At 37.2% G+C, this 27,079-nt stretch overlaps 1 protein-coding gene across 1 annotated transcript in view; it reads left to right on the forward strand.

Moving 5' to 3' along the window:
- The window catches only part of SLC25A12 (solute carrier family 25 member 12), a 52,444-nt gene that overhangs the window by 18,777 nt on the left and 6,588 nt on the right, over positions 1–27,079 (forward strand). Inside the window, exons 5-13 of the mRNA XM_050900443.1 lie at positions 1,827–1,966; positions 4,253–4,399; positions 5,461–5,599; positions 6,950–7,043; positions 7,680–7,764; positions 14,149–14,233; positions 14,696–14,854; positions 18,749–18,801; positions 18,991–19,071. Coding sequence (XP_050756400.1) covers positions 1,827–1,966; positions 4,253–4,399; positions 5,461–5,599; positions 6,950–7,043; positions 7,680–7,764; positions 14,149–14,233; positions 14,696–14,854; positions 18,749–18,801; positions 18,991–19,071 — 983 coding nt within the window. The remainder of the gene's footprint in view (positions 1–1,826; positions 1,967–4,252; positions 4,400–5,460; positions 5,600–6,949; positions 7,044–7,679; positions 7,765–14,148; positions 14,234–14,695; positions 14,855–18,748; positions 18,802–18,990; positions 19,072–27,079) is intronic.

The raw sequence follows: 27,079 nt of genomic DNA on the forward strand, positions 1-27,079 counted from the left end.
TTCCATTCACAGTTCAGTGCCATTTTGCAAGCTCAATAGTGAGCTGCACTGATCTGCTTGTGTTTGTAGTACATGAAGACCCTAGGTAGCTTGGTCAGAAGCTGCAGTGAATTAGTGGTAGGTGGGGAATTTATATTTACATCTGCTGGTTCCTTGATCTCTAGCAATGATGAATAAATCTGCTACAGACAAAACTTTCAAAGGAAGTATGGCAAAATAAAATAGTTTAGCACCACGTATTGCGTGCTTTATCTCTCATTTTTTTAACCCTCACCTTGCATATTGATACTGGTGAATAGATATGAGTGGACAGTTACAAGTAGTCAGGATAGTTTTTAAGTTTCTTGTTTACCTGAACAACTCCTTTAGCCTACATTGTAGTGGAAACTATGGTTTAAATTGCAGTTTTTTGACTATAGTCTATGTATGACCTTTAAGTAAGGGCTACATTACAGTTAAATCACTTACTAGCCATAATCTGCCCTTTGAATATGTAATCCCAAACTAACTGGGAAGCAGGTGATCTAGCCAAGGAGTCCTACTTTGTATGTCCCTGTTCTGAGGCAGATTTGTTCTGAACATTCCTCTTCCTTTCCTCACTGAAAAGATAAAACCAAATAGTGATTTGCCTAGTATTGATCTAGAACTAGTAGAATGGCTATAGAATTGAAGGGATGAATGAATCAAGTAGTCCTTTAGCATAGAGAAAGCAACACATTTACTCCAAGTAAATAGCTCTTGATGGAGTTATCAAATGATATTAAAGTTCTCTCATTGCATTTTGTCTTTTAGCAGAACTGCTTATTCTAAACATATAAAAGAAGAGGTGTGTTTTCAGTTACAATATTTTATACGTTGTTTTAAATTTAAGCTATATGCTGCATTTTATTTTGGTTGGTTGGAGGTTCTAGGTTAGTTGATAAAAACAAATCAATTCAGATACTTTGAGGTAGATTTTGAAAAGTGTTCATGTGGTATGGGTAGATGTCCAGTTATACTGTTTATGTGGTTGGACAATCTGCACAAAAAGCACGCTTGTTTTGCAGCATGGCAATGCTGTGTATGAATAAAGCATGCTTTTTTTTTCAGATAAGGTTTTTGACTGAATTCAGATAATGCATTTGGCATTGAGATTTCAGTTGTACAGTGTACATACGGAGAATTCCATATTCTGAAATGACAGTTTTTTCCTTTACTTCATTTAAAAGAGGACATCTCTATCTTCACTTATCTTAAAACATTTTAATAACTGAGACTACCAATTATGTTTTATAGGATTTGATTTTTGTGCTAAGGCCTTATCAAAAGCTTTTAATAAGGTGCTTTCTGCTGAGTTAATGATACGTTTTAGATGGCATTTCTTATACCTATCTTCAATAGACATATTCAGACAGTGTGATTGTAATAATCAAGTTTCAATCAAACCATACTTAGTATGACAAATATTGTGTGAGATTGTAATGCGGGTATTCGTGCTCTTGATAAAGGGCTTAATTTGACTCCTAGCAGAGACAGAGAACCACTATTGATTTTTATATCAGAATGCAAAATAGCTCTTATTTGTCATGTATGAGGGAAATTGCTTCTTAATTAAAACTAAATAAAACACTCGCTCCAAGGTTTTATGCGGTAATACAAAAAGTATCACGTTGTGTCGCAAATGCGTTCTTACACAGGTCTGTAAAGGTTTGGTTAGCAATTATTCTTAACAAACTAAAACACTTCTTAAACAGCTGCTTAAAACATCATTTGTTTGTATCCTTCCTGCAATGTTTGTAGATTTACTGTACCCCGAAGCTCACTTGTTGTTTTTCCCTCTCCCAAAGCAAATGTCAAAGAAATATTTGAACAAACTATTATTCATCTTCAAATCCCCTTCAACTGGGACTGTGAGTTCATTCGACTGCATTTTGGACATAACAGGAAGAAGCACCTTAACTATTCAGAGTTCACTCAGTTTCTTCAGGTCAGTTATTAACCTTCTTCCAAAGTAGAACTGAAATTCATTTTCACTTCTAATAATACACTAATACCATTATAAATTTTGAGTTTATTCTGGTAGTGATAATCATCATCTGATACTAATCCTGACAGTTATGATGAACTGTTATTTCTCCATACCAGTTCTGTAAGCAGTGTGTACTCATTGTGCTTTAACTTGAATACCATCCTGTAAAAGAATGGGACTAAATATACTGTTTATGAAATTAACCATTTTACTGATTGTTGTTAAACTGGATTGAGAGTCTACTTTTTCTGTCATAGGAATTTAATAGCAAAACTACCCTCTACCAGAGAAAGATTGCATCCTTAAGATAACCAGTTGTTATTAACCATATAACCTCCCATATAAAGGTTTTAGCTTCTTTAACATTTCTTTTAGTTTTGTAAATGTTATCCTAATACCCTTTTTTTCCTCTCACTGGCATGCATGCTACCACACATATGTTGGGAGTTTGGTCTTAAATGCAGCCAGCTTCGCAGGAGGCAAATCTGCTTTCCTGAGACGTTGCTGAAGCACCCTCTAGGGATCAGGCTTTAAGGGATATCACTCCTAGAACTGGACTTTGCTAAGCCAAAAAGTTAAAAACGTACTATGAATTGAACATTATACTAGGAGGAAGTAAAGGAAGACATCAGTTATAAAGGATGGAAGAAGAGGAAAGTAGGAGAAATATACATTATAATCCATGAGAAGGGAGTTCGCAGAATTGTAGGTAATTGCACTGAATTCCATAAATTAACGTGCAGTGATCATCTCATGGTATTACTTACAGTTTTCTGTCTAGTAGACCCAAAGAAAAATAGATAATGTACTTCCATAGCTGGCCTTTTGTACAAAATAGTTCTGGACATACTGTCTTAAAAGTAGGGAGTGATAGATGTGCTTTGATATAATCTGTAATTATTGTCCAGGATAAAAATAGATCTAGAGCAGATTCTAGAAAAACATGTCTAACTAGGTAGGATCTGAAGTCTATGTTGTAAATTGAGATACTGGAGTTTGGCACAGTCTTTCAAGGCTGCAGTATAACTTGATGTTACTTTCAAGGAATAAACTTGTGTCCTGTGTTTGATACTGCATGTTTTAAGTGATCCCAGGCACGAATTTGGAACACTAATGCAGAAAAAAATCAGATTGCTAGTGAGAAGAATCTTTATGTTGGGAACCCAGAGCAAAGTGATAAATATCTGTTCCGGTTTTTTTTTGCTGTTCCAAGATACTGTCATGTAAGATACAGTAACCTTTTACTGTCATCATATAATAAAAACCCTTAGTACGGAAAGGTAGTATGGACTGTGGTAATTTCACTATGTACAAAAGTTGGATATTATTGTTCCTCCTTTTACATCAGGTTGTTTTTCTTACTTGGTCTAACAGCATCTTGTGCGGTTTGGGACTTGGATCAGAGCAAGCTTGTTGCACCATGATCTAGAAAACCTTGATCTTGAGGTTGTAAGACTTGAGAAATTACTGTAAAGGTGATACAAGCTAGATAGTTTGCCCTCTTCTTACTGTCTGTCAGAACATGGTTATTATTTTAGCTGCTTCTAGAGGTCTGAATGACAGCTGAATGTGCTTTATTGTTTGCTTGAACAGAAGGAAACAACTTTTTCTGGACATAGAATTTACAACCATCACTATTATCTTGAGGTTAGGTTACTGCAGTGTGCTTTATATGAAGGTTTTTACAGATTGTATAGGAGTTTTAAATTGCCTGAAATGACTGACCATTTCTGATATTATGGGAGGCAGCTGTTGGGGGCAGTCTAAATCTATATTATATAATTTCCACTGTCCTCCTGTTTATTTTCAAGTACTTTTCAATTAGTTAGTTTATAATAGCCCAGTCATATTTCCTCTTGGATGTGTAAGAGATCAGCTCACTTTGAGTCTTTAAGATCAATATCAGAAGTTTCTCTAGCAGTTAAGTATTTAATAAAGGAATAGATAGCAGACAGGACATGGGTATGTGAAGTTTATTTCTCAAATCATTTAGTGAAAGTGCATATTTCCTTACAGTTGAATTGAGGCTTTTCTTTGACAGAGGAATGATTCTGTGCATAGAATCAGTATGCAGACTTCTGGTTCTAGTTTAGCTGGCCTTTAAGTTTAAACTGCAGTTGTGCTGTGGTCTACATGCACGGAAGTACTGAGGCATGCTGTAAGAATATGAAATTAGTGAGAGTTTTGTGAACAGTGAGTTACAGAATTTGCTTCTAATCTGCTATTTCTGAATATTCATTCTAGGAGCTGCAGTCAGAACATGCAAGACAAGCCTTTGCATTGAAGGACAAAAATAAAAGTGGTATGATAACTGGGCTGGACTTCAATGACATCATGGTTACCCTTCGCTCACATATGCTAACTCCATTTGTGGAAGAAAATTTAGTTTCAGTAAGTGTAAACAAAAGTGCCTTGAATTCAGTGTTTAATAGGTGTAATGTTTTAAGACGTTATTGCTTCTCTCCCACTTTGTCTTCTCCTACCTGTTTATCACTGCCTTGGTGCTAGAGATTATCACCTTCATAACAGAGTGGGCAGGGTGAAACATGGCAGCACTCCTTGGCTGCAATAGTGGAAAAGTTTGGCAGTCCAGTTTACATGCTTAAAGTGCTGTTGCAAACAGTTTGAGTTAGTCTACTATACTTTCCACTAAAGCAGGGCAAACTATACTTGGCACAGAAAGAACATTCATTTAGGTCAAAAGCATCTAATTTTTATATTTGAATATATGACAGATCTCAAAAGGTGGAGACTACTTACAGTTTTGTCCTTTTATATACTCTTACAGAGTAAGATCTTTCAGATCAGAATTTGGAAAATCAGTATGTAGATTCTGGAGGTAGAATGGTTACAGCTGTGATAGCCTGGCAAGATCTGTAGGTAAAGTAATGATGTAAAAGTTATAAACTAAAAGTATATAGTATAAAAAGTATATAAGCATGAAAGTTATATAAAATATAAAGTAATAACTTTTATCTTACTGTTTTACCTATAAATCTTGCCTTGCCTAACTAATAAGGTATACTGTCTTCCATAAAATTTATGGTATCCACTAACTTTAGACTTTGAAATAAATGGTCACTGCTGTATGTGATGCAAGAAGTCAGTTAGTGCCTTTATCTAAAGCAGCATTTACATGCATTTCTCTATTAGAAATAAAGAGTATTAGAAAAATACTCAGTGACACATTTAGTGTGTGTATCAGATAAATTTAATAATCTACTTACATGATTATTTCCTGATAATTTCCTAATGTTCAATTTTTACCAGAAAATAGTATCCTGTCTAATAATTCTCCCCTCATGTTTCTATTAAAAATATCTTAAAATTACAGGAATAGAAATATATCTTTAATTCTTTCCTTATTTGCCCAAATGGATGTTTCTGTAATTTGTAATAAGATGTTGTAAAAGGGCTTAAGGCACTTAACTGCATTTGTTTAATTTTTAAAGGTAGCTGGTGGAACCGTTTCACATCAGGTCAGCTTCTCCTATTTCAATGCATTTAATGCCCTTTTGAATAACATGGATCTTGTTAGGAAGATATACAGTAATATAGCAGGTACAAGAAAAGATGTTGAAGTCACAAAAGGTAAAGTACATTTCCTACATTTTATTAATTTTTTATTTCTGTCCAGTTTGTAATGTGGTGTTGCATATGGGTTAAGCCAAGTGAGAAGCTGCAATAGTATGCAAGGTTAGGGCTACTGTGAAAGTGTTTAGAGGGTGATTTTCATCCTCACAGGTTAGTAATGATTTTCAGCTAGCTCATTACGGAGAAGAATTGAGATTCTGGCGGGAGCTGTGTTGGTCTTATTAGTTTGAATGGATAACTGCAAGTCAGTATATTATTGAGGATTTTACCACTCTCTGAAAGGGATGCATGGTTGCTTAGAGGTAGAAAGTACCTAGGGAATGTGATAGAATGGATTTAAGTTTGAAAATCCATCATGAGTAATCCCTATGTTGTTTTAGGTCTAGTTGCTTTATCCATGATTAAATCTTTTTTAGAAAAATGGTAATAATTTGTAACTTCTTAGTGCTTAATTGTCTGAGTGGTTTTATGTATAGTTTTTGTCTGTTAGGACATAGCTAATCCCTGTGCATATGAAAGGTTGCCATATTTCAGTCTTGCCGCAGGCATGAGTGGACTGCTTTTGTAGTCATTTTATGGCAGATTTTATCACCGATTTTATTACCTGTATGGATGGGACCAGCCAAGCCTATGTGTGGTAAAAAGCATGCCAAGTTCTCCCCCCCCCCCTTCTTCTTTGTTTGGCTTATGTTCATATGCTCTGCATACCTTTCATCCCTAAAGGAAAGCATAGAATGCCTGTCCTCATCCTCCAAATTGTGCTAACAAATTGCCTAGCAATGTTTTTTGGTGCAGATACATAAATACACCTTGCTTGGATTTGTGTTGTGAAAAAAAAGCTACTGTGTTTTCACAGTAGCTCAGACTTGATTACTGTAGCTTGCCAGGTATGTCATGAACATGTCATGTAATTTGGCTACATGAATACCAAAGCTTGGGGTCATTCAGAGCTAGCAGAGAAAGAAATCTGGACACGATGGCAATAGATGAGAGTCAGTTGCCCTTAAAACTGTGAATAATAGACCACTATTCTGTTCTGTTCTGTTTTGCAGAACTTCAGAAACAAGAATCACAAATTGTGGGTGTGGTTTTATTAAGCTTGCTAATATGAGGATTTTTGTTGACTTTGATGAATTCTTACCATTGTGGAATCAGACTTGCTCTGTGTTGCAAAGGCCTGTTTCAAGACAGATGTTCTCCTAAAGATATCTTTTCCCTTTGCATTATGGGTTTTGCTTCTTGGTGATAGATTTCATTTTTATGATGTTAAAGTTATTTGTGAGCATTTAAAGAGGAAATTTGACAGATAACACAATTGCTTTATTTCTCTTTCCCTTTTAAATCCAGAGGAATTTACCCACTCTGCAATCCACTTTGGACAAGTTACACCACTGGAAATAGATATTCTCTACCAACTTGCAGATTTATACAGTGTTACTGGGTAACATAATAATTAATTTTATCATTTTACAATCATTATTTTGCTGTTTTCTGTATGAAAACTACTCATTTTCATCTTAATTTTAAAAAGTTTTGTGTTCCATTGGATTTCATTACAGTAATTTATTCAATGTAAACTGACTTTGGTGTATGCATGGGTTTTGTAAGTGAATTGTGTATATGAAGCACAATTATTAATTGTCATATTATAGGTATACATATAAAATAGCAAAATACATTACAGTAGTCCCAAAAGGCTGCAATACACTGGTATTATTAACTTGAAGTATTGATGATGTTTTGCGTGGGTCTTTAACGCATGTAAAATCTTAGGTAGCAATACCTAGAAGTAGTTTATTATGTGTATTATATCCCTTATTACTAGTAATCAAGACCTTGCTGCTGAATAATCCAAGCTCCCTTTATCTCCACTTGCGAGCTACAAGAAGAGAATGCTCTTCTAACGCCAGGCATTCTTTATTGCAGTGTAGCAGACTTCTTAGATGTGCGTTCAAATATGACAGGTGGTTTTTTTTAAACTCAGGATGTATTCTGTGGGGTGTGGCCAGGAATACTGTATTGAATATGTTTGATGTTTTATCTAACAGTAATTTGCTTTTCTCTGCCTTGTGTAAAGGCGCTTAACTTTGGCAGATATTGAGAGAATAGCACCGCTGGCTGAAGGTGCATTACCTTACAACTTGGCAGAACTCCAGAGGCAGGTAGGGAGAAGAAGAATAAAATTGTTGAAGTTAAGTGAATGTTTACATGTACTTGCATATGAAAAATAAGAATAATATACTTTAAACAGATTCCTAACAAGTGAAACATGCTGTGTGTATTGCTATAAGGATAGAAACGGGGCAGACTATTGAGTATGTGTCTAAACAAGATATTAGGTGTCATATTGAAGGGTGACCTGTTTAGATGTGAGCATGTATAGATACTTTGATTCCTTACTGTGAATACATTTGTTCACTCCTGAAAAGGCCTTTCACTTCACTAAGTAATCTAACTCTGTAACTATAAAATTATTTTTAGATAGTGTGGTGGTTTGACCCCGTCTGGATGCCAGGTGCCCACCAAAGCTGCTCAATCACGCCCCCTCCTCAGCTGAACAGGTGGAGAAAATATAATGAAAGGCTCATGGGTCAAGATAAGAACAGGGAGAGATCACTCGGCAATTACTGTCACGGGCAAAACACACTTGACTTGGGGAAATTAGTTTATTACCAATCAAAATCAGAGCAGGATAATGAGAAAATAAAACCTAAATCTTAAAACACCTTCCCCCCGCCCCTCCCTTCTTCCTGGGCTTAACTTTACTCCCGATTTTCTCTGCCTCCTCACCCCGAGCGGCACAGGGGGACGGGGAGTGGGGATTGCAGTCAGTTCATCACACATTGTCTCTGCCGCTCCTTCGTGCTCATGGGGAGGACTCCTCACACTCTTCCCCTGCTCCAGCGTGGGGTCCCTCTCACGGGGGTCAGCCCTCCATAAGTTTCTCTGACTTAAGTCCCTTCCACACACTTCTCCAACATGAGTCCCTCCCACGGGCTGCAGTTCTTCACAGACTGCTCCAGCGTGGGTCCCTTCCACAGCGTGCAGTCCTTCAGGAACAGACTGCTCCAGCGTGGGTCCCCCGCGGGGTCACAAGTCCTGCCAGCAAACCTGCTGCAGTGTGGGCTCCTCTCTCCATGGGTGCACAGGTCCTGCCAGGAGCCTGCTCCAGCGCGGGCTTCGCACAGGGTCACAGCCTCCTTCGGGCATCCACCTGCTCCGGCATGGGGTTCTCCACGGGCTGCAGGTGGATATCTGCTCCACCGTGGACCTCCATGGGCTGCAGGGGGACAGCCTGCCTCACCATGGTCTTCACCATGGGCTGCAGGGGAATCTCTGCTCTGGTGCCTGGAGCACCTCCTTCCCCTCCTTCTTCACTGACCTTGGTGTCTGCAGAGTTGTTTCTTTCAAATATTCTCAGTCCTCTCTCCAGCTGCAGTTGCGCAGTTTTCTTTTCCCCCTTCTTAAATATGTTATCACAGAGGTGCTACCACCATTGCTGATGGGCTCAGCCTTGACCAGCGGCCGGTCCGTCTTGGAGCCGGCTGGCATTGGCTCTGTCGGACACAGGGGAAGCTTCTAGCAGCTTCTCACAGAAGCCACCCCTGTAGCCCCCCCCGGCTACCAAAACCTTGCCACAAAAACCCCATACGATAGTAAAAAATATGAGTATTAAATGCAAGGCTTATAAATGTGTTCTTTTTTTGAAAAACTGGATGAAATGATTGGCTTAACCATTTATCTAAAATGATCATTGAATTTTACTGTACTTGTTGGCTATCTGACCTAGACAGTAGAAGGGGAATTCAAATTTATTGGGACTGATGAAAAGGGTTGAATTAGAAGATGAAAAATATTGGAGTAGAATGTGAACCCTCCATTTCACCAGACCTTTACATTCATGTTTGCTAGCTTTGCTTTTATCATAGTTTCCATAGTAAACATATACATGTATAGTACAGCGTAAGAGTCCTAGGCTGTGCAGTAGGATTTTGAATATAAATTGTTTCTTACTTCGATGGCTTTTTTTACAACTAAGAACTGAAGATTTAGGACCAAACATTATGCAGGTGTTTAGCTTATGTTTAGACTTTCCACCACAGTTACTGGGTACCATACTGCTCACTTTCAGGAGGATAGCTTTCAAGTTTGTGTTAAAAAGAAATCTAGATCTTGGAGGCTTATCTTCACTGTATTTTTGGTTCAACATATAATCTGAGAGGTTTTCTTTTGCAAGCAGATCTGTCTAATGCTAGTTAAGTTGTGAATTAAATTTTACCTTAACCTTCATCTAAGGTTGAATCTGAAGTACTGCTGATACTGAAGCTCGCAATATAATGGGGCATCTGCTGTGCTGCTAGTAGAAGTATTCTATTCCATTCCATTCCATTCCAGATATATTCTAGGGAAATCCTTTTTCTGAAGCGTTTTGTAGGTGACTGCTCTCACGAGAGTAATTCAGGAGGAATTAACTGAACTGTTAATAATGTAAAGATAATAATGCACTCAAGAAAATCCTTGAAACGGTTACACAGCAGATTCAGAAAGGCATACATACATACATACATGGTGAATTACATGGTTGCATAATCATAAAATACATAGGCTGGTTGCAAAACAAAAAAAATAGGATCTGATCTTAAAAGTTTCTGATGTGCAATCTTTTATTTATTTTTACTGTTAGAACTTAATGAGAAATTGCAGTTCCACAGAGCTGTATATTCTCGAGTAAGCTTTACAAGAAAATGCAATAGTGTTAATCTGAACCGGGGCATTTTGCTCCAAGGATGTCTCCACATCCCCTTTCCCTCTATAATATACAAAGGGAAGTAGGATATCTAATTCTTAAGATCTTGTATGAGCATATCCCATAGTTTTGACTAAATGCATGTTTGTGTACTTAGTAGGTAATTTTTCATCCCGAAGGTTCCCATTTTCTTACAATGTCTAAACTCCAGTTCTCTCTCTTTCAGTCTGTGTTAAGAGTTTATGGGATCCCTATCAAGATATCTTGGGGCTCCAGTTCCCAAGTGGGCATAGCCTGGCTTGCACTGGGTTCTGCTCCCAGCTGCCTGCACCTCACTTGGTATGCAGACAGCTGAGCTTCTTAGGAATCAACTGCTGAATGACCACATCTTGCAGCTCAGCATTTATGGCAATCTGACGCTGGTGATGAGTTGCGTTAGAATTGCAGTGATTCAGCAACTGATTCCCAAGTAGCTCAGCCATCTGGGCTGTTGGGGCAGGAGGACATGCACCTGGCAGCAATACCTTTGTCGGCCATTCCAAGCTACACTGTTTCCCATAAAGTGAAATTGAGGTTCTCTACCCTGGTGATGCCAGTGACAGATAGTACTGCTGCAGGGTGGTCTGAGATAAAGTCACAGCACAGTGACAAAATCACCTGTACCTTTTTTGCCACATGGATGTCCCGTATTTGCCAGTGGATGAGGGGTCCCAGGAGTCTATCTGAAAATGAAAGCTTGCGTTTATAAAGCCTTTTATTTCTCAGCTCACTTTTTATGCATATTGCTAAGAGGTTCCTTTAAGCAGTTATATCCACTACAAAATCTAGGATATGTATCAGTGACAGGAAAATCTTGAATTAGTTCAACTGCTATGGCTGAAAAATTGTCCTATACGGAATATAGCAAGTCTTCCATATAGGGGACTTTGAGTGTATTTTGGTTACTGCTATTACAGGTGGATTTGATCATTCAGTTCTCTTTCAAACAAATTGGTCTGAAACGCAGTGTCTGGTCTGTTCTTAATGTTACTGCTCTGTTGTCCTTAGGCGATTAGACATATCTGAGCCAATGAAATAAGTGTCCAAAACCTGCTTAGTGGTAACAGTCTTCCTATGGATTCCTGAAGACTAGAATGATGGAATGGATTAATGCAGAAATGTGTATACAACGTTTATCCAGACTAATAGGAAATATTTTTGGTGAAGTTTTGTAATTACATTCCTAACTGCCAACTTTGGTTTTAATCAGTGTCTTTGTGGCACTCACCTTTCTGAGTAGACAAAATACTGACTTGTTTTATTTTACACTTCAGAATTACCTTTGTAGCTTGGCACTGTTATAAAATGAGCTCACTGATAAAGGTTTCGCTCATCACCAGAACAGAATATACTCTTTTCACACTCTTGAAGTAATACATTATATTTTCATCCTGTTCTACATTCTGTGTTACGAGAGGACAGCAGAAAGCAAAGTAATTTCATTTTCTGAGATTTATAAGGAACAGTCTTTTACTAGACCTTATCCTAAGTGAACCTTATATTACCTTATTTAACTGTATTGACAAAATGAAAGGTATCCCTTCATGGACGGGACAATATCATCCCAGTGAGGTCCAGCTGTCCCTGGAAAAAGAAAACAAATCTGTAATCACTTTTATATGATTTTAAAAATCCTTCTTAAAGGAAAATCTAAATTTTTGCATAAACTCACTCTATGTAGAGTGGAAATGGAAATTAGCCTGCTTTCAACCATGTTTACTTTATTGTCAATTTTTTTTCATTGTGTAAGATTTTCTTAAAGCCTAGCAGCTGAATATCCTATGGGGATGACAGCTACAGTAATTTTCTGTTTATAAATATTCATGATTTGAAAGCTATAGCATTAATTACATTCATTTACATATCCATCTGAACACACAAGTAAACTGCAAACTTTGTGAACACTTATTTAATAATATAAAAGTGACATTTCCTTCAGAAAGAATTTGATTTTTAACATCCAGTGACGTATTAATTAAGATTAATGTCTGAATTTAATGATTGGATTTTGATGAGAACTGTGTGGAGCTTAGAAGAAAAAGAATAACCTTAAAACAGCTAAAAGGAAGCAGATGTGCTAAACTAGGAGAAAATTTTTGTGGAATGAAGAACTAGTCCTGCTTCTAAGCCTTTTCGGGGTATTATTATTGCATGTATCATTTATTTACATGAATCAAAAGAAATACCTCTGTATTTTAGAGTTTATTTTTGTGGTTATTTTGTTTTTATTGTGTTGTGGTTTTTTTTAGATAGGAAAATTTAGTGTTTTGAGAATAGTGAGAACATTCTTCAGATTTATTGCTTCTATTTGCTTGTAAAGGCAATACATTTGATTTATGCTTTTTTATGCTGGTCCACATGTGCAGTTTATAATTTTGGTGCTACCTAGAATTTCTCTGTTCTTCTCTCTTAAGCTATTTTGTTGGGGGAGGAAAATGTCTTGTGGAAGGAAATGGTGGTAGCTGTATCTTCTTCTTCTGTGGAAAAACTGTATAAAATATAATTCATGGTTTTTTACAGGTAATGATCCCATCTTAATCTCATAGGCTTTTGTCCTACATTGTGTACATACAGTGTAACATTATGCAATAAAGGCAGGTTTTTGCACATCCAGTGTACTACCAGTCCAGAGTAGCTTACACTGAGGTACATGCTGTCTTTCTGTGGGTATTCCACTTTTCAGAGCTTCAGTAGGCTGAATGTAACTTAGTTAAGTAGCCTTGGTGAGTTAGCTGTGAAATGAGCATACGATAATCTTTGTGGAGAATTCATAATGTGCATCAGAGCAAAGCCTCCTGTAGCAGTCTGAGGTCTGTATGCATTCCAGCTGTGCTGTCAGGAGCGCATCTGCTAACGATACAGGGTGTTTTTGAGAAAAACAGGTTTGTGTTTGGGCGATGAGCTTTAGTATCTGCTTTAATGTGGAATTTCACAGTTAATATCTTGGCCACTTATATAGCCCAGACAAGTTATACTGCATAATATAAATTCTTCTCTAATCCCTTTATTTATGTTTGGAAGAAAATTTGGCCCATCTTGCATACTTTATAGTGCAAGTTTGTGAACACTTACATCTTGTTTATCAGTTACCTTGTTTCTAATAACCATCTCATAATATGATTATGAGTCTCTGCAAATATTTTCTGTGCAGACTTGTATTTGTTTAGAACACTAATACATTTTTAGTAGTGTATGTGATTGAAGTGAGTGAGGTTATCATTGTATCTGTAAATTATCAACTGCCTGAAAAAGTCTTGTGGAGAATACTTTGGGGAATAATTGACTTTTTGCTTGTTTTGAAGATGTGAAATGTCATATTTATGCTATGTATTAATGTATATGTAATCTTAAAATATATCTCGTGCTGATAGATGTTGTCTGTGAGATACTGAATTCCTTTTGAGATATTGAATTTTGTTTGAGCCAAAAGGGGGTTCCATGCCGTATGAATTCAAAGGCAACAGAATGGAAAGTAGCAAAGTTGATTTGAGTTTCTGTCTACTTTTTCTTGACCATAGTTGTTTCAGTTATACTAGGAGTATGTAAGGAAGAATATTTTCTGAAAGGAGTATTTGAAAAATGTGCTTCATTCATTAGGCATAATGGAAGTTACATACTAATTTTTTTTTTCGTCCTTAACATAAAACTACCCATTTTTATCAGATTCTTTCTGTAACATTATAAAAGCCAATTCACAGGCATCTTTGTTTTCCTATACAGATTTTCAAGCTTGCTTTTTTTTTTCCCCCCCTTCACACAGCAATCTTTTGGAGAGTTAGGGAGGCCTATCTGGCTCCAGGCAGCTGAGTCAGCTTACAGGTTCACTTTGGGCTCAATTGCTGGAGGTGAGTAATATTTCTGGTTTCTGTTTCCAAGCTTCGGTTAGTTTAACACTGTCTTGCCAGACTACTTGGTCTCATCTAAGGTGCATTTATTAGTTATACATGTGAATTGGAGGGTGGAACCACTTTTGGTTGTGCCATTCCCTTTCTTTCCTTACTGCTTCTGTTCTAGTATCCTTCCACAGTCCTCTGAAACTCTACTCCAGTAACGAATTTCCTTATTGGTAATTCAGATTGATTTTCTTTGTTCTGCACACCTTGTTTTATGTAATAGTGTAATCCATTCTCCTTGAGACTTTTTTCTAGGCTTTCAGTATTGTCCTTTCTTACTTCCAACATATCAGAGATCTTACCAACTTATATATTCTTTGTGTTTAAATAAGTGTTGTAGAAAATCATCATAATAATTATATACTACACCAGCAATGATGTTGCAGAAATAATACTCCAAATGCTTTCTTACAGCTGTTGGTGCTACTGCGGTATATCCCATAGACCTGGTGAAAACTCGTATGCAGAATCAGCGCTCCTCTGGTTCAGTCATAGGAGAGTTGATGTATAAAAACAGCTTTGACTGCTTTAAAAAGGTTTTGCGTTTTGAAGGCTTTTTTGGTCTTTACAGAGGTAAGTGAATAAAAAATACCTAAGTCAGGAATTTTCTGCCTTTGTTTTGTTTAATACCTCAACAGCTAGTTTCTTATGGGAAAACCAGGAAACTTGATATCGTGTACAATTTTGCTTCGGTTTCATAGAGGTCAATATTTATCTTCCCCTTAAGCACTGTTCATCATAAACAATTGCTGGGAAAAACTGGATATTTTTTTGTTGTTACTGATTTGCTCCTTGCTGCTTAGATTGTTTGAAGTCCTAATTTCTGGGGTGAGTGTTGTGGACATGATTGTTATCTCAAACTGATGATTGTAACTTTTAGCTGGGGGCAAACATGAGGAGCAGATTAGCATCTGAGGAATAAAGATCCATTTTACTGCAAATATTTTTTGTTAAGAGACAAAAGACAGTAATTTTGAAATGTACCTGTTAAACTGGATGCCAGATCTTATACCTCATACTTTTGCAGATAGTGGGACTTGTTTTATGATTTTATCCAGTGAACGAGAAATTGCATCCTGCTGTTGTAGTATGTTGCTCTATTTTACTTCAAAATATCAACAGTGGAACTCATAAAAGTTGTAATTTAAAAAAAGAAAAAACCCTCCTCTAAAATACAGATTAAGAATTCAAAGCAACTTTTTATCAGTTTTATCAGTTAGACTGAAAGCTATCTTGTTTTAGCTTAGGAGAAGGTTCTGAAAGGGTTTTTATCACATCAGTAAGGTGACTTGCATAGAGGGTACATGCTAGCCAGTCCTCTGAAATTGATATTTAGTTGAATTCTCTATTTTTAGTTGTTATTTCATGTAACTTAATGAAGTGCACAATTTTCATAAGGATCAGTAAGGTATTTATTAATTGGCACACTTTTTTTTTAGTTGGAGCAAATACACTCACTTCTGTGATGGTCACAGCCTTTTTTCCTGCTTTGCAATGTGTTCTGTCAATGAAGAGACTGGGCAGTGTCTTTTAAGGACAGTATCTGAGAAGTTTTTGCATGTGAAAGTCTGTGGATTCTGGCTAAAGAGTTTTTTGTAATCTTGCAGGATTTTGCTATGCAAGTGAGTAGAGGGAGGAATATGTAAGTGAAAATGTTAACGAAATAGCTGTAATCTCCGTAAATTCCGTCTTACTGGTAAATTGTTTTCCTTTTTTGTTGCTAAATCTTTCACAAAAGCAAATACTCCTTGAGTTACGTTTATGAGACTATTTCTACAGTGCTGTTCTACAGTACTGTTTTCTTTCTGTTCCCTCCCCCACCCCCCAACCACATGGTTTTGCACAGCAGCTTCTAAAACTGATCATCTGTTATTTTTATTTTTGTTTTCTAACCTTTCTCAAACACTTTGAAATCAAGGATGATTCTGTTGATGAGTTAAAAGCAATGCTTTACACTTGAGAAAAAATGTGCTTGTTTGAAAGAATGTCAGTTTGTTAAACTTTTTAATAGTCTGTCTAATAATTGTCTTTAAGATTGTTTAGCATAAGTAGTTCATGTAGTTGTTTTGAAAATGTTACGGTTAATGATCATCATGTTATTAAGGTCTTGGACTCCTAGAATTAGATGATCTGTGGAAGTACATTAAACTAAACAACAGAAACATTTATGGAGTTGACTGTGGGTCTGTTACTGGGTTCTTATATTCCTGAGCTGGTGTTGTGGTTTAACCCCAGACAGCGGCTCCCTCACTTCCCCCTGCCCAGCTCCCAGTGGGATGGGGAGGAGAATCGGGAAAGAAGGTAAAACTCATGGGTTGAGATAAGAACAGTTTAATAACTAAAGTAAAATATACTACTAACAATAATAATAATGAAATATAATAGTAATAGTAATAATAGTAATAATAGTAATGAAAAGGAATATAACAAGAAAAAGAAGAGGGGGGAAAAAAAGGGAAAAAAACCCCCGGTGATGCACAGTGCAATTGCTCACCACCTGCTGACCGATGCCCAAGCAGCGATCTGCCCCTCCCGGCCAACTCCCCCCGCAGTTTATATACTGAGCATGACGTTCCATGGTATGGAATATCCCTTTGGCCAGTTCGGGTCAGCTGTCCTGGCCATGCTCCCTCCCAGCTTCTTGTAGACCTGCTTGCTGGCAGAGCATGGGAAACTGAAAAATCCTTGACTTAGGATAAGCGCTACTTAGCAACAACTAAACCATCAGTGTGTTATCAACATTATTCTCACACTAAATCCAAAACACAGCACTGTACCAGCTACTAGGAAGAAAATTAACTCTATCCCAGCCGAAACCAGGACAGCTGGATTATCCTAATTGTGCTGTAATATAACGGTACAATGTAGTTGCTTACTGCAGTTTAAAAAATAGAACTGAATGCATACTGGAAAGTTCGTATTTAAAAATAAAAACTTATAAGTTTTGGTCAAGAAAATCATGACACTTTTGAATCCTGGCATCCAACTTCAGAACTAATGAAGTAGTTCTAAGGTCCCTCACTAGACCATGCAGGGTCCCAGGTTCTCTGGCACACCAAATGTGTGTGCCCAGTGAGTTCAGCTGAATAAAAGGGAGTGGGGGGATTGTCTTGTGGTGTTTTGTCTGGCAGGTTTGGGTTTCTAAAGTGTAGGCACTGCAGAGCTGGATTTTCTTTTAGTGGTAGATCAGAGATTCAGGCTGGGAGGGCAGCATTTCTTTTTGTTATTGTCAACCTTTCTTTGCATTTAATAACTACCTTTCCTCAGCATTGTAAGTCTGTAAATCGCACGGAAAGTACTATGTTGGAAGAAAACACTACACTGCATATATTAGCTGCTGCACTTTCTATTTAGGTGCGTTTGCTCTGAGCTTCCTTTTAAGGAAGTAGTATAAGAATTCTGCAGGCTGAGTACTTTTGGTAATTTTGAACATTTTAAATGAATTTTTAGCTATTGTTCTTTTCACTTAATGGGCAGTGGAAAACTGCATCAATACAGTTTTATTGCTGTTATCTGATATTTAATATAATTAGCATAGGATTTTTTGTTAGTTAACTGGCAAACACTTTTGAGAAACTGATATTCCCTAACCATGGAATAACATTAGGAAATGAACACTTCTAATAAAAATAAAGCCTTTTAAGTTTTATAATCTATACATACACCAGAATGATTGTGGAGAAAATGGATTTAAAAATAACAGATAACTGTTATAATCTTGTATGTTAGGAAGTTAAGACTGCCATCTACTGATTTTTTTCTTAAACCTATTAGTTCCTAGAAAAGTGTATGTGCTTTTGTCAAATGACAGTTCATTTTGATAGTAGCTATTTTCCAGGAGCAAGAGCCTTTTCAAAATCGGTTTCTGTCCACTAATGCTTCCTCTTGGTGAGATAAAAAATAGTTAATAGTAATAGGGTTTAAAGAAGTTCATGCTACCATGTTGGACTGAACAAGAGAAAATCCTTTATATCCTTAGTTGACTGGAGCCTTCAGAAAACTCAGGTTGGTGAGTCAAGTAGAAGTGAGTTGATAATTTATCATAGTCATGTGTATATCTCACAGTTACTCTCCTATTTTAAAAAGTAATTGCAAACTTTATGGGAAAATGATATTGAGGGGCTAAAAAAGTCAAACGAACTCTTATGTAGTAGACATATCCAAGGTGTATGTTCAGTCCTTACCCTTTCTTCCTTCTGTACAGCAACAGCATCAAGCTTGACTTGGTTGTGATCCTTGCTTGGAAGGCAGATCTGGTCACCCTTTTCATTACCATTTTCAACAGGAATCTTAATATAAAATTGTATTGGTATGAATGTGCAGTGCTCTAGCAGCATCACATACTTAAATGCTACCCACCTCAAAGGATATCCCATGTGCAGAAAGGCATTTCTGTAGAGCTCTTATAAAATACTAGTTTCTGTATTAGGAAGATAATGTTGCCTTATGATGTCTTTGTTTCTATAGGCTTGTTACCACAGCTGATAGGTGTTGCTCCAGAAAAGGCTATTAAGCTAACTGTACGTATCTTTTTTTTTTTTCCTGGCATCCTTTTGTTTGTTAACATACACAGGATTTATTTCCTAAAATGTGTGAAAGATGACCACTTACAAGCACTCTAATATATATGGTTACAGATGTACTTGATATATGTTAGTAAGGAGGAAAAATAACTTAAAATTATGTGTAATGTGTTGTATCTTTATTAGGTTAATGACTTTGTCAGAGACAAATTTACTAAGAGAGATGGTTCCATTCCACTCCCTGCAGAGGTCCTTGCTGGAGGCTGTGTAAGTATCCATCCTGTATTACTAGGAAAAATTGATTCTCAGTCACGTGCAGTATAGTTGGAATGACAGTTAATGGGTGTGCTTTGTTGATTTGAACAGAACTGTTCTTTTTTCTCCCAGTCACAGGAACTAAAAAAAGTACTTCTTCTGTTTGGAAAGCTTTGCGTATTTCTGAGTTGAGTTCCCTTGGAATTACATGCTTGAACAACTTTTTTTGGCCCAGTTTCTAACTTTCAGTTTCAGCAGTGGTTTTATTCACAAAAGGCTAAAGAGGGGTGCCTTTTCTCCCTTTCCATACTTTTTTGCTTGAGTTGGCATTCATGGTTAGTTTGGAAAGATACAGGTAGTCCTTAAGAAAGGATTATAGAGATCATGTTTGAGTTTCCTTCAGCAGGGGCGGGAAGCTAGAACAGTTTAAAAAATCTATTTCTTGCTGAAGATTTTAAGAAGGAAAAGAAATACACTCTTCAACTTGCTATATGTGAACTTTTTCTGTTTGTGAAAATGTGGAAAAACTGAATAGTGTAGTCTTATCTTTCAGATAACAGGTATGGGTGAATTTTCTGTTTAAATGACTTCATATAAAATGTAGCTACGTTACTCCAGACGCTAACTACATCCATCATGTAAATACAATTCAAAAACAAATTGTGTTTTCGTTGAGATTGAGGGCTGTAATTCAGTGGATCTCTTAGGAATCTGTAAGTGGTTTGAATTGATATTGATGATAGGTTTTTTTTTTTTTGGTTTTGCACATTGGCTAATTTCATTTGTGGGATTCCCCAACAGTTGTTAACCCTATAAAATGTTTAAGGCTTGAGTTAGGTTTCTTTTGTAGCGGAGAACACTAATAACTTCCAGTTGAGTAGGCTGACAGGCTGGTATAAAACCTCCTCAGCTTACAACAAAACCTGGGGCAGAAAGGTTGTTGACCTCTGCAAACTTTTAATTCAAAGAAGCAGCCCTGAAGGGAGGCTGCTTATAGTTCTGCCTGATTGAATTTGGCAGCCTGGTACATGCTTGAGTCTTCACCTGTCAGTGTACAAAGTTTATTTTCTGAGAAATGTGAGAAAGCAGCTGTGATGTATAGCTAGCAAAAGACTAACCTTTTTCTGGAAAGCTCGGTAACACAGAAAGCACATACAGGTCATTTGTAACAGAAGTGAATATAATTCATTAGTGTTTTTCTCTGTGTTGTGGTCAAATTCATAATTAAAATCAAACATCTGATAATCAGTTTTATTATTTTACATTCTTTTGTACTGAAATGTATAATATTAAATTCAATCTACATTAGAGGGTTTCCACTTGCTGGTAGGTACTCCTTTTTCAGAATAACTTTATTGTCTTACTGTAGTGAACATGCAAAAATTGGGGAGAAATCTGAGTTTCAGGTAAGCTTTCAGAAATGTGGATGTTTCTGTGAAGCTGAGCAGATTTATAATCTGTCCAAACACAACTTTTTCTTCTAGCTGACTGTCTTAGCTGATATTTTCGTCTCCTTTTTCAGGGTAATACTTATCTCACTCAATCTGGGAGAATTTTAAGCAAAGTTGGCCTCTGTAGGAGAGCAGTTGGCCACAGTTTAGCAACCTCAAGGATGTTCATTTTTTTGTAGCCTCCTCTAGATCATCTGATATCTTACCAGTTGATGACTTTTCTTTCTGCACTGAAATTTTAGCAATTTCATTTCTTCCTAAATACCAGAATCTTTGTTAGCAAGCCCATAAAGTTTATTCTAAAAGTCTGACAGTGTCAGTTGACTAAAGCAGTAGCAAGTTGATATGTTAGTGTTTCTCTTTCTCATCCTCAGTCCTTTTCGTCCTCATTGTGACAGCTCTTTTCTGTTCTGACTGTTTTTCTACAAAATATTATGAGACATAACCAACGGTTACATCCAAGGAAGTGCCACAAGTAAGCTTAGTCCATTTCTATGTGCAGAGGCACACAAGACTTTCTGTTTGGGTGATGCTACCTTTCTTCCTTGTTTTTCCTGTATTCTATTCCTTTGCTCTCTGTTAGTACAAAATGATGGGTTAGTGTGGGACTGTTTGGGTTTTATATATGCCAAAATTATTTTCAGCATCTGGATTTGGGTAACTTGGTTTTTTGTGGCTTTTCTTTATTGTTTGACACTTAAATATTTTGCTAATAGTACGCTATAAATATAGGCTAAATTCAAAACATGCTTTTCACCTTGTCGTAACATCAGAAGAAAGAGCATTATGCCCATATGTAGTTCTCAGAGATGTACTTACTACTATCTCTGACCATCACTTGCCTGTGTTTAGTGTTGAACCTTCTCCTGATTAACAGGAATAATGCACTTTTTCATCATTTCTGGTATGGAACTGGTAGTGGATGAGCAAGATAAGCAAGCCATGTTTTCAGTGTTTTATAGGGTTTCCAGCAGAGGCCTTCCTGACCTTTGAAAGCCCACCCTCTTGTGAGCCATACAAAAGCACATTGTGCTTGCCACAGTCCTGAACCGGGAACAAAAAAAAATTCTTGTGAGGAAGTGGAGGCAGCTTGGGAAAGGCTCCAGCAGACCTAGCAAATTCTCCTCTCTGGATGGCAGTGCCATATCAAAGCCAAAGTATGGTGCTACAGTCTTCTAAGACCCACACATGAGGACAGGTGAAACCTTTGACATTAAGACAGTAGTGATTCCAGAGAACCTGCGTAGGCTGTTCAGTACCCTCAGCTCTGGAGTGTCTGCAAGAAGTGCTATGCTATCCAGCAAAGGGGCTGCCCACAGACGTGTGCCTCCTCCAGAAACGGTAACTCCGAGAGACTAGATCTTTCTGGCCAAAATCTTACTTCTCAGGCTCCAATTATTTTCAGCTCCTGTAAGTTTATGGAATAAACTCCTGTTCCCAGCAAGAGGAAATGTCTTCATTCTCGTAGCCATTAACAAAGACATCTGCCCACGCAGTGGCCTGTTTATATGGTCAGCTGCCTGTCTGTTGTCTTTCCTTCCTTACTGCAGGGCAGGGACCTCCCGCAGGCAGCCCATGCCCTGTGCTCCTTGAAACCTACCTGCTAGCCGCTGGGCAATGTAAATGTCATTGGGAAGTGTGGGGTCTGCTCTGTCAGAGCCCAAATATTCCCAGCTGCTCCCAAGCTGTAGCTGTATTTGAAATCTGCAGAACAGCTACGTGGGGCAGCTCAGTTACAGCAGTCAGGTCATACCTGTCAATGAAAGAGCTCTGGTCCCTGATGGATGAAACTGATATCCCATCTTCCTACTTTCCCAAGAGTATGCTGGTTTGTTAATCATCAACAGCACTATCTGCACTTAGGCATGTTCAGAGCAAACAATTTATTTCCCTACTGTTACTGTAATGAATTGAATGACATTTCATTGTAATTCAGTGATTAGCCTGCATTCCTGCCTTTGGAGTTTTCAGCTACCATTAGCTTTGAGTTGCAGGGGGACTGAGTGAGGCTTCGGCAATGCTTTCCTGTATCCCGACAGCAGCTGGGGAAGCAGAGAGCACATACCTGATATGGACAGTGCTTCGCAAAGGAACTTAGATGCATGACGCGTGTGAGTACATCATGAAGGGCAAGGTGCTGTAGGACAACTGTTCGTCCTTAGTTGGGAAGCGATGTTGAAGTAGACTGCTAATGCTATGTAAATGATTCATAAGTACTGTTACAGTAGACAAAGATGCTGTGATTTTAAGTTGTAATTCCTGTGAGTTACACAGTAGAAAAATGGATTCTTCCCGTCAATGGAGTGTGCATAGTGCTTAGTATTTTGAATGGATGAATCTTGTTTCATCAGAAGGACGTTTTCAATTCATGCTACAGGGAGGAAAGAGGATGTGGGGTGCCAGACAGAAAAGGTCTAAGAACCCTTCTTGGAGGTGTTGGCAATGCATCTGTTGATGATTGGGGGGGTGGGGGGGTGTTTGCACATGCATACACATAGATGTCCAAATTTACCACTGATTTAAAAACCCTTATATATTTAAACATTAAATGTAACATTTGGTCTAAGTATTTTGGTATATTTGTAAAAATAATTTTCATATGTATTTATACATACATACACAGAAACATGTATATAGACTTACCAGGCAAATAGGAATGTGTCAAATATTTATTTTTGAAAAAATAATTTAAAATGTTACTGTTTTTATTTAACAAACACAAAAATATAGAACTGTAGCTGTCAGTACTTTTCCTTCAAAATCTTGAAGATACTCTACTTCTTTTAATAGACTTTAAATAGATAAAGTTAGAAGCAGAATTAAACTTTACTGCTTTATCTTGATCTCGACTGTGGACATTTAAAGATATGGAGAGATTTATTCTTTAGTAAAAGAGACAGTAAGCTTACTGTAGGTGCATGAACAATGACAGCTTTGCCTTGAGAAAGAAGTGCAAGTTCTTTTGATGTTTTTAAACTAGACTGTTTTAAGTAACATCTTATTTTAGCTGTGTGCATGGGACATAGTTGTGGTCCAGGATGTGGTGGCTTCAAATAGGAAGGAAGGAAGGAAGGAAGGGCTTGAAATAGGCCTCTCCCCCTTTGTACCGTATGCCTCTCGGGTGGAATTGGAAAGGGCAAGAGGTCTCATGTTGCAGGGTCATTTGTGTATTTCCTTCAGCCTTTGGCATGTCATGGGGCATTTGCTGTGGGATCTCAGACTACATCTTTTCTCTCATAACCTTTGCTGTCAGATTTAGTTCCTTTATTTGCTCCTTGTAGAGTTATTTTACATGACATTAAGGTTAAGTAGAAGCTTTTATTACTGGTATTTTTGATGTGTATGAATAACCTCCATTCAGAAACAAATTTGTCAACCTTTTTTAAAGTGTCTGTTGTAATTTATGTGTGAAGGGAGGTTTTTATGGGGGAAAATCTAGATTTAGTGCACCTTCTCCAAAAGGAATTCAAGGACTGCAATATATACCTCTATGTGTATATACATGTGCACGTGTATTTAACATACATAGCTGACAGCTGAAGTAAGGTATTTTGAAAAAGAATGACGATGATTGCCAATGACTTGCACAGAAGCATGGAGATTTGTATTGCAGCCCTGCACACTGCCAGTTCATTTTTATTTGGAGATCCTTTGTGTCATTCTCCTCTGCACCCTCTTCTGGGGAGTGCTCTTCCTCTGTTCCCCAGGCAGCACTCTTCTCCGCCTCACACGTTCTTCCTCAGATAGATAGGCAACCATTTCCTTGAAAAAATCAACCAACCAAACAAAAAACAACCCTCGCATTCATTTTTAAAAAAATACACAATGAAAAAGTGAGTTTTCTTGTGTTACATGTTCTATATTAAAACCAGTGCTTGTCTTATCTGTACTTGTGATGTGTCTAAGGACCTAACACATTCATGCAACTCCAACGAATTCAGTACTCCTCTTCACGTGAATCAAATCACTGCTGTGCAGAAAAGTTTGCTGAGCTCCAAATATAGCAGTATGAAAAGTCAAGACTTGGATAGAAGTACATGTTGCTAATAGGGAGTATTTAATTGGGTTTTACAGTTACAACTCTTTTTGAGAAAGCTGCCTGTTGAGAAGTTTGCCAACACTGTAAATACTCAACGTTCAAAGTGTTAAAGTAATTAAAGAGCTTTTCAAATGGTTTTCTACTGATAGTATAAGCATATGTTAGGGTTTTCCTTATATTTTATTTTGTTCAATAATCCAATCATCGAGCCATATTTTAATGTTAATATGTCATAATATAAGATTCTGTGTTAACTATATACAATTTGTAACATTGTATGTATAATTAGTATTGCTACTAAATTATTAAAACGTGTCATGTTTAGAGTCTTCTCTTTTCATTTCTGTATCAGAAGAGGGCTGTTGCTGATTTTAACAGAAAGGTAGGCAGTTGTGCACCTAGAAGAGGAGAATGTTAATCGCAGGAAGATTGAATTTAGGGTAGAAAATAGAAATGTTTATGAATTGCCCTGTTTGTGTTTCTGTGGTGGGTGTTAGGCAAATAGAAAGAGTTATTTTGTCTGCTCTGCAGGATGTGCTAATTTATAACATGAAAAATAAAAAATGGAATTTCACATATATGTAAACAAAGAATGCATATTTAATAGGCAGGTAGCTGGTAATTGTCTAGAAGGCGTGAATTTCTAGCTTAGTGTCTAAATTTAAAGTTATTTGAATTTTTTGTGTGGTACATTGTATTATGTAGTAAGAGCATTCTGCTTAATGTTTTATCTACCAAAATTATTTTTAAAAATTATGTAGGGAAATTATAAACATTTGAAATTGGCTTTCTGTTTAATGCAATATGAACAAAAAAATTGGTTATTGTTTAACAGAACTTGCCAGGTGTGAATTTTATAAATTTTATTTAGATTGGAACTTTGCCTAGCAGGACAGCCATTTCATCTTGCATGCATAGGTGTGTATGAACTGGGAAGGAAAAGGTGAGATGAGAAGTAAAGAGAATCTGAAGAATGGCTTTGGACACGAGTGGTGTCAGGTAACTGAGTAAACACAATGCAGTAAGTCCAAGGAACAGAGAAGATGGGATCAGTTTGGCTGGTCTGGGAGTTCTAGTGATCTTCTTGATGGTTGCAATAAATGGCCACAAAAATGTAGGCTTTGATTTTCTTGCAGGGAGGCGAAGAAGTGAGGGAATAAAACTAAGATTAACAACCTAGACCGATTATTTGAGTGGGAAGTGTTAAAGACAGTAACTACTACAGTGGAGATAGATAATTAATCAAAAGCAGAGGTTGATCTCCCACTGTTTGGGTCAAGGTGCTTTAATAAAGCCATAACAATGATGATTTTAAATGTCAATATTGAGTGAAGTAATAAATGGGGCTTGCAATAAAAGGGTGGCAGTGTGCTCAGTGAAGGTTCAGTGAAGTATCGGATGCTTGGTCCGTGAAGATTGTGATGCTTCATGCCCCCATCCCGTAGGTACTACCGAAGTGCTTGGTCATTCTCAGTAAGAGCTGTTGAGACTTGCAATGGTCTTTTGTCTCAAGTCTAGAATAATTCAAGTTACCAACTTCTAAGGCATGCTTCAGGGCTAATCTCACGTTTATTCTGCCTGCTGCTGGAGAGAGGAAGATTGTGCTAGAGGCAGAAAGGATTAGCATTCATTAGTTCTGAATCAATTAGCAGAGAACACCATGCATGCTGTCCAGGAGGTGCTGTAGCAGACTATTGATTTTACTTCACACATACACACCCCCAGCATCACAAAGAGAGTTTATTTCCTGGGCAATTTAGAAGTGGAAAAAACCTTTAATTGCAGATGTTCTGCATCTTTTTCCTTCACTAAAATTTGATGGGTTGGAGGAATAGATCAGGATTAAGAGGAGCTTTTAGATTGTGGAAGAAATGCTTTTTAAAGTTGGCTGTATTCAAGTAGTTATATGCCATAAATTTTAAGGAAGTGGTTTTAATTTTTAAATGAAAAAAGGTGGCTTAGGAAGAGGGGGGAAAAGAAAGCTTAGTAAAATTTAGCTGTTTTGTGATGAACGACACACTTCTCCAGAAGCGAATGGTAGTTACCTACAGCAAACCAGGGAGAAATCTAAACATGCCATTTTAAATAGGTTTACATGCTTCTGAAACTGAACTGTCAGATTGAATGTCTCTCAAATCTGAAACATAGTTCTTCGAAATTCTTTGGTTAAAGTGCAGAATCTGAAGCAGCTCTGCAGCACTATTGCTAGGAAGTTTGCAAGACAGTCCCTCAGCACTGCTGACAGAACATTTCCTGCGTGTAAAATCTGTCATGCTCAGCTCAGAGAAAGATATGACTCATGTCTCTATCTAGTATCATATTTTGAAATGTTACTCTTCCTATTTAAATTTTATATTTTGTTTCCACTTAGGACAATTAAAGGCTGCTAAACAAAACTCCAAACACCTTTTCTAATAATTTACAATTACACGATTAAATGCAAATTTACCTTTTAAACAGCATCACCACTAAATGCAAATAACCTGTCTACACATTGGTGATGGATTATTATTGAATAAACATAAGGTCT

This window comes from Gymnogyps californianus, chromosome 7 (genome assembly GCF_018139145.2).
Source record: "Gymnogyps californianus isolate 813 chromosome 7, ASM1813914v2, whole genome shotgun sequence".
NCBI classification, from domain to species: Eukaryota; Metazoa; Chordata; class Aves; order Accipitriformes; family Cathartidae; genus Gymnogyps; species Gymnogyps californianus.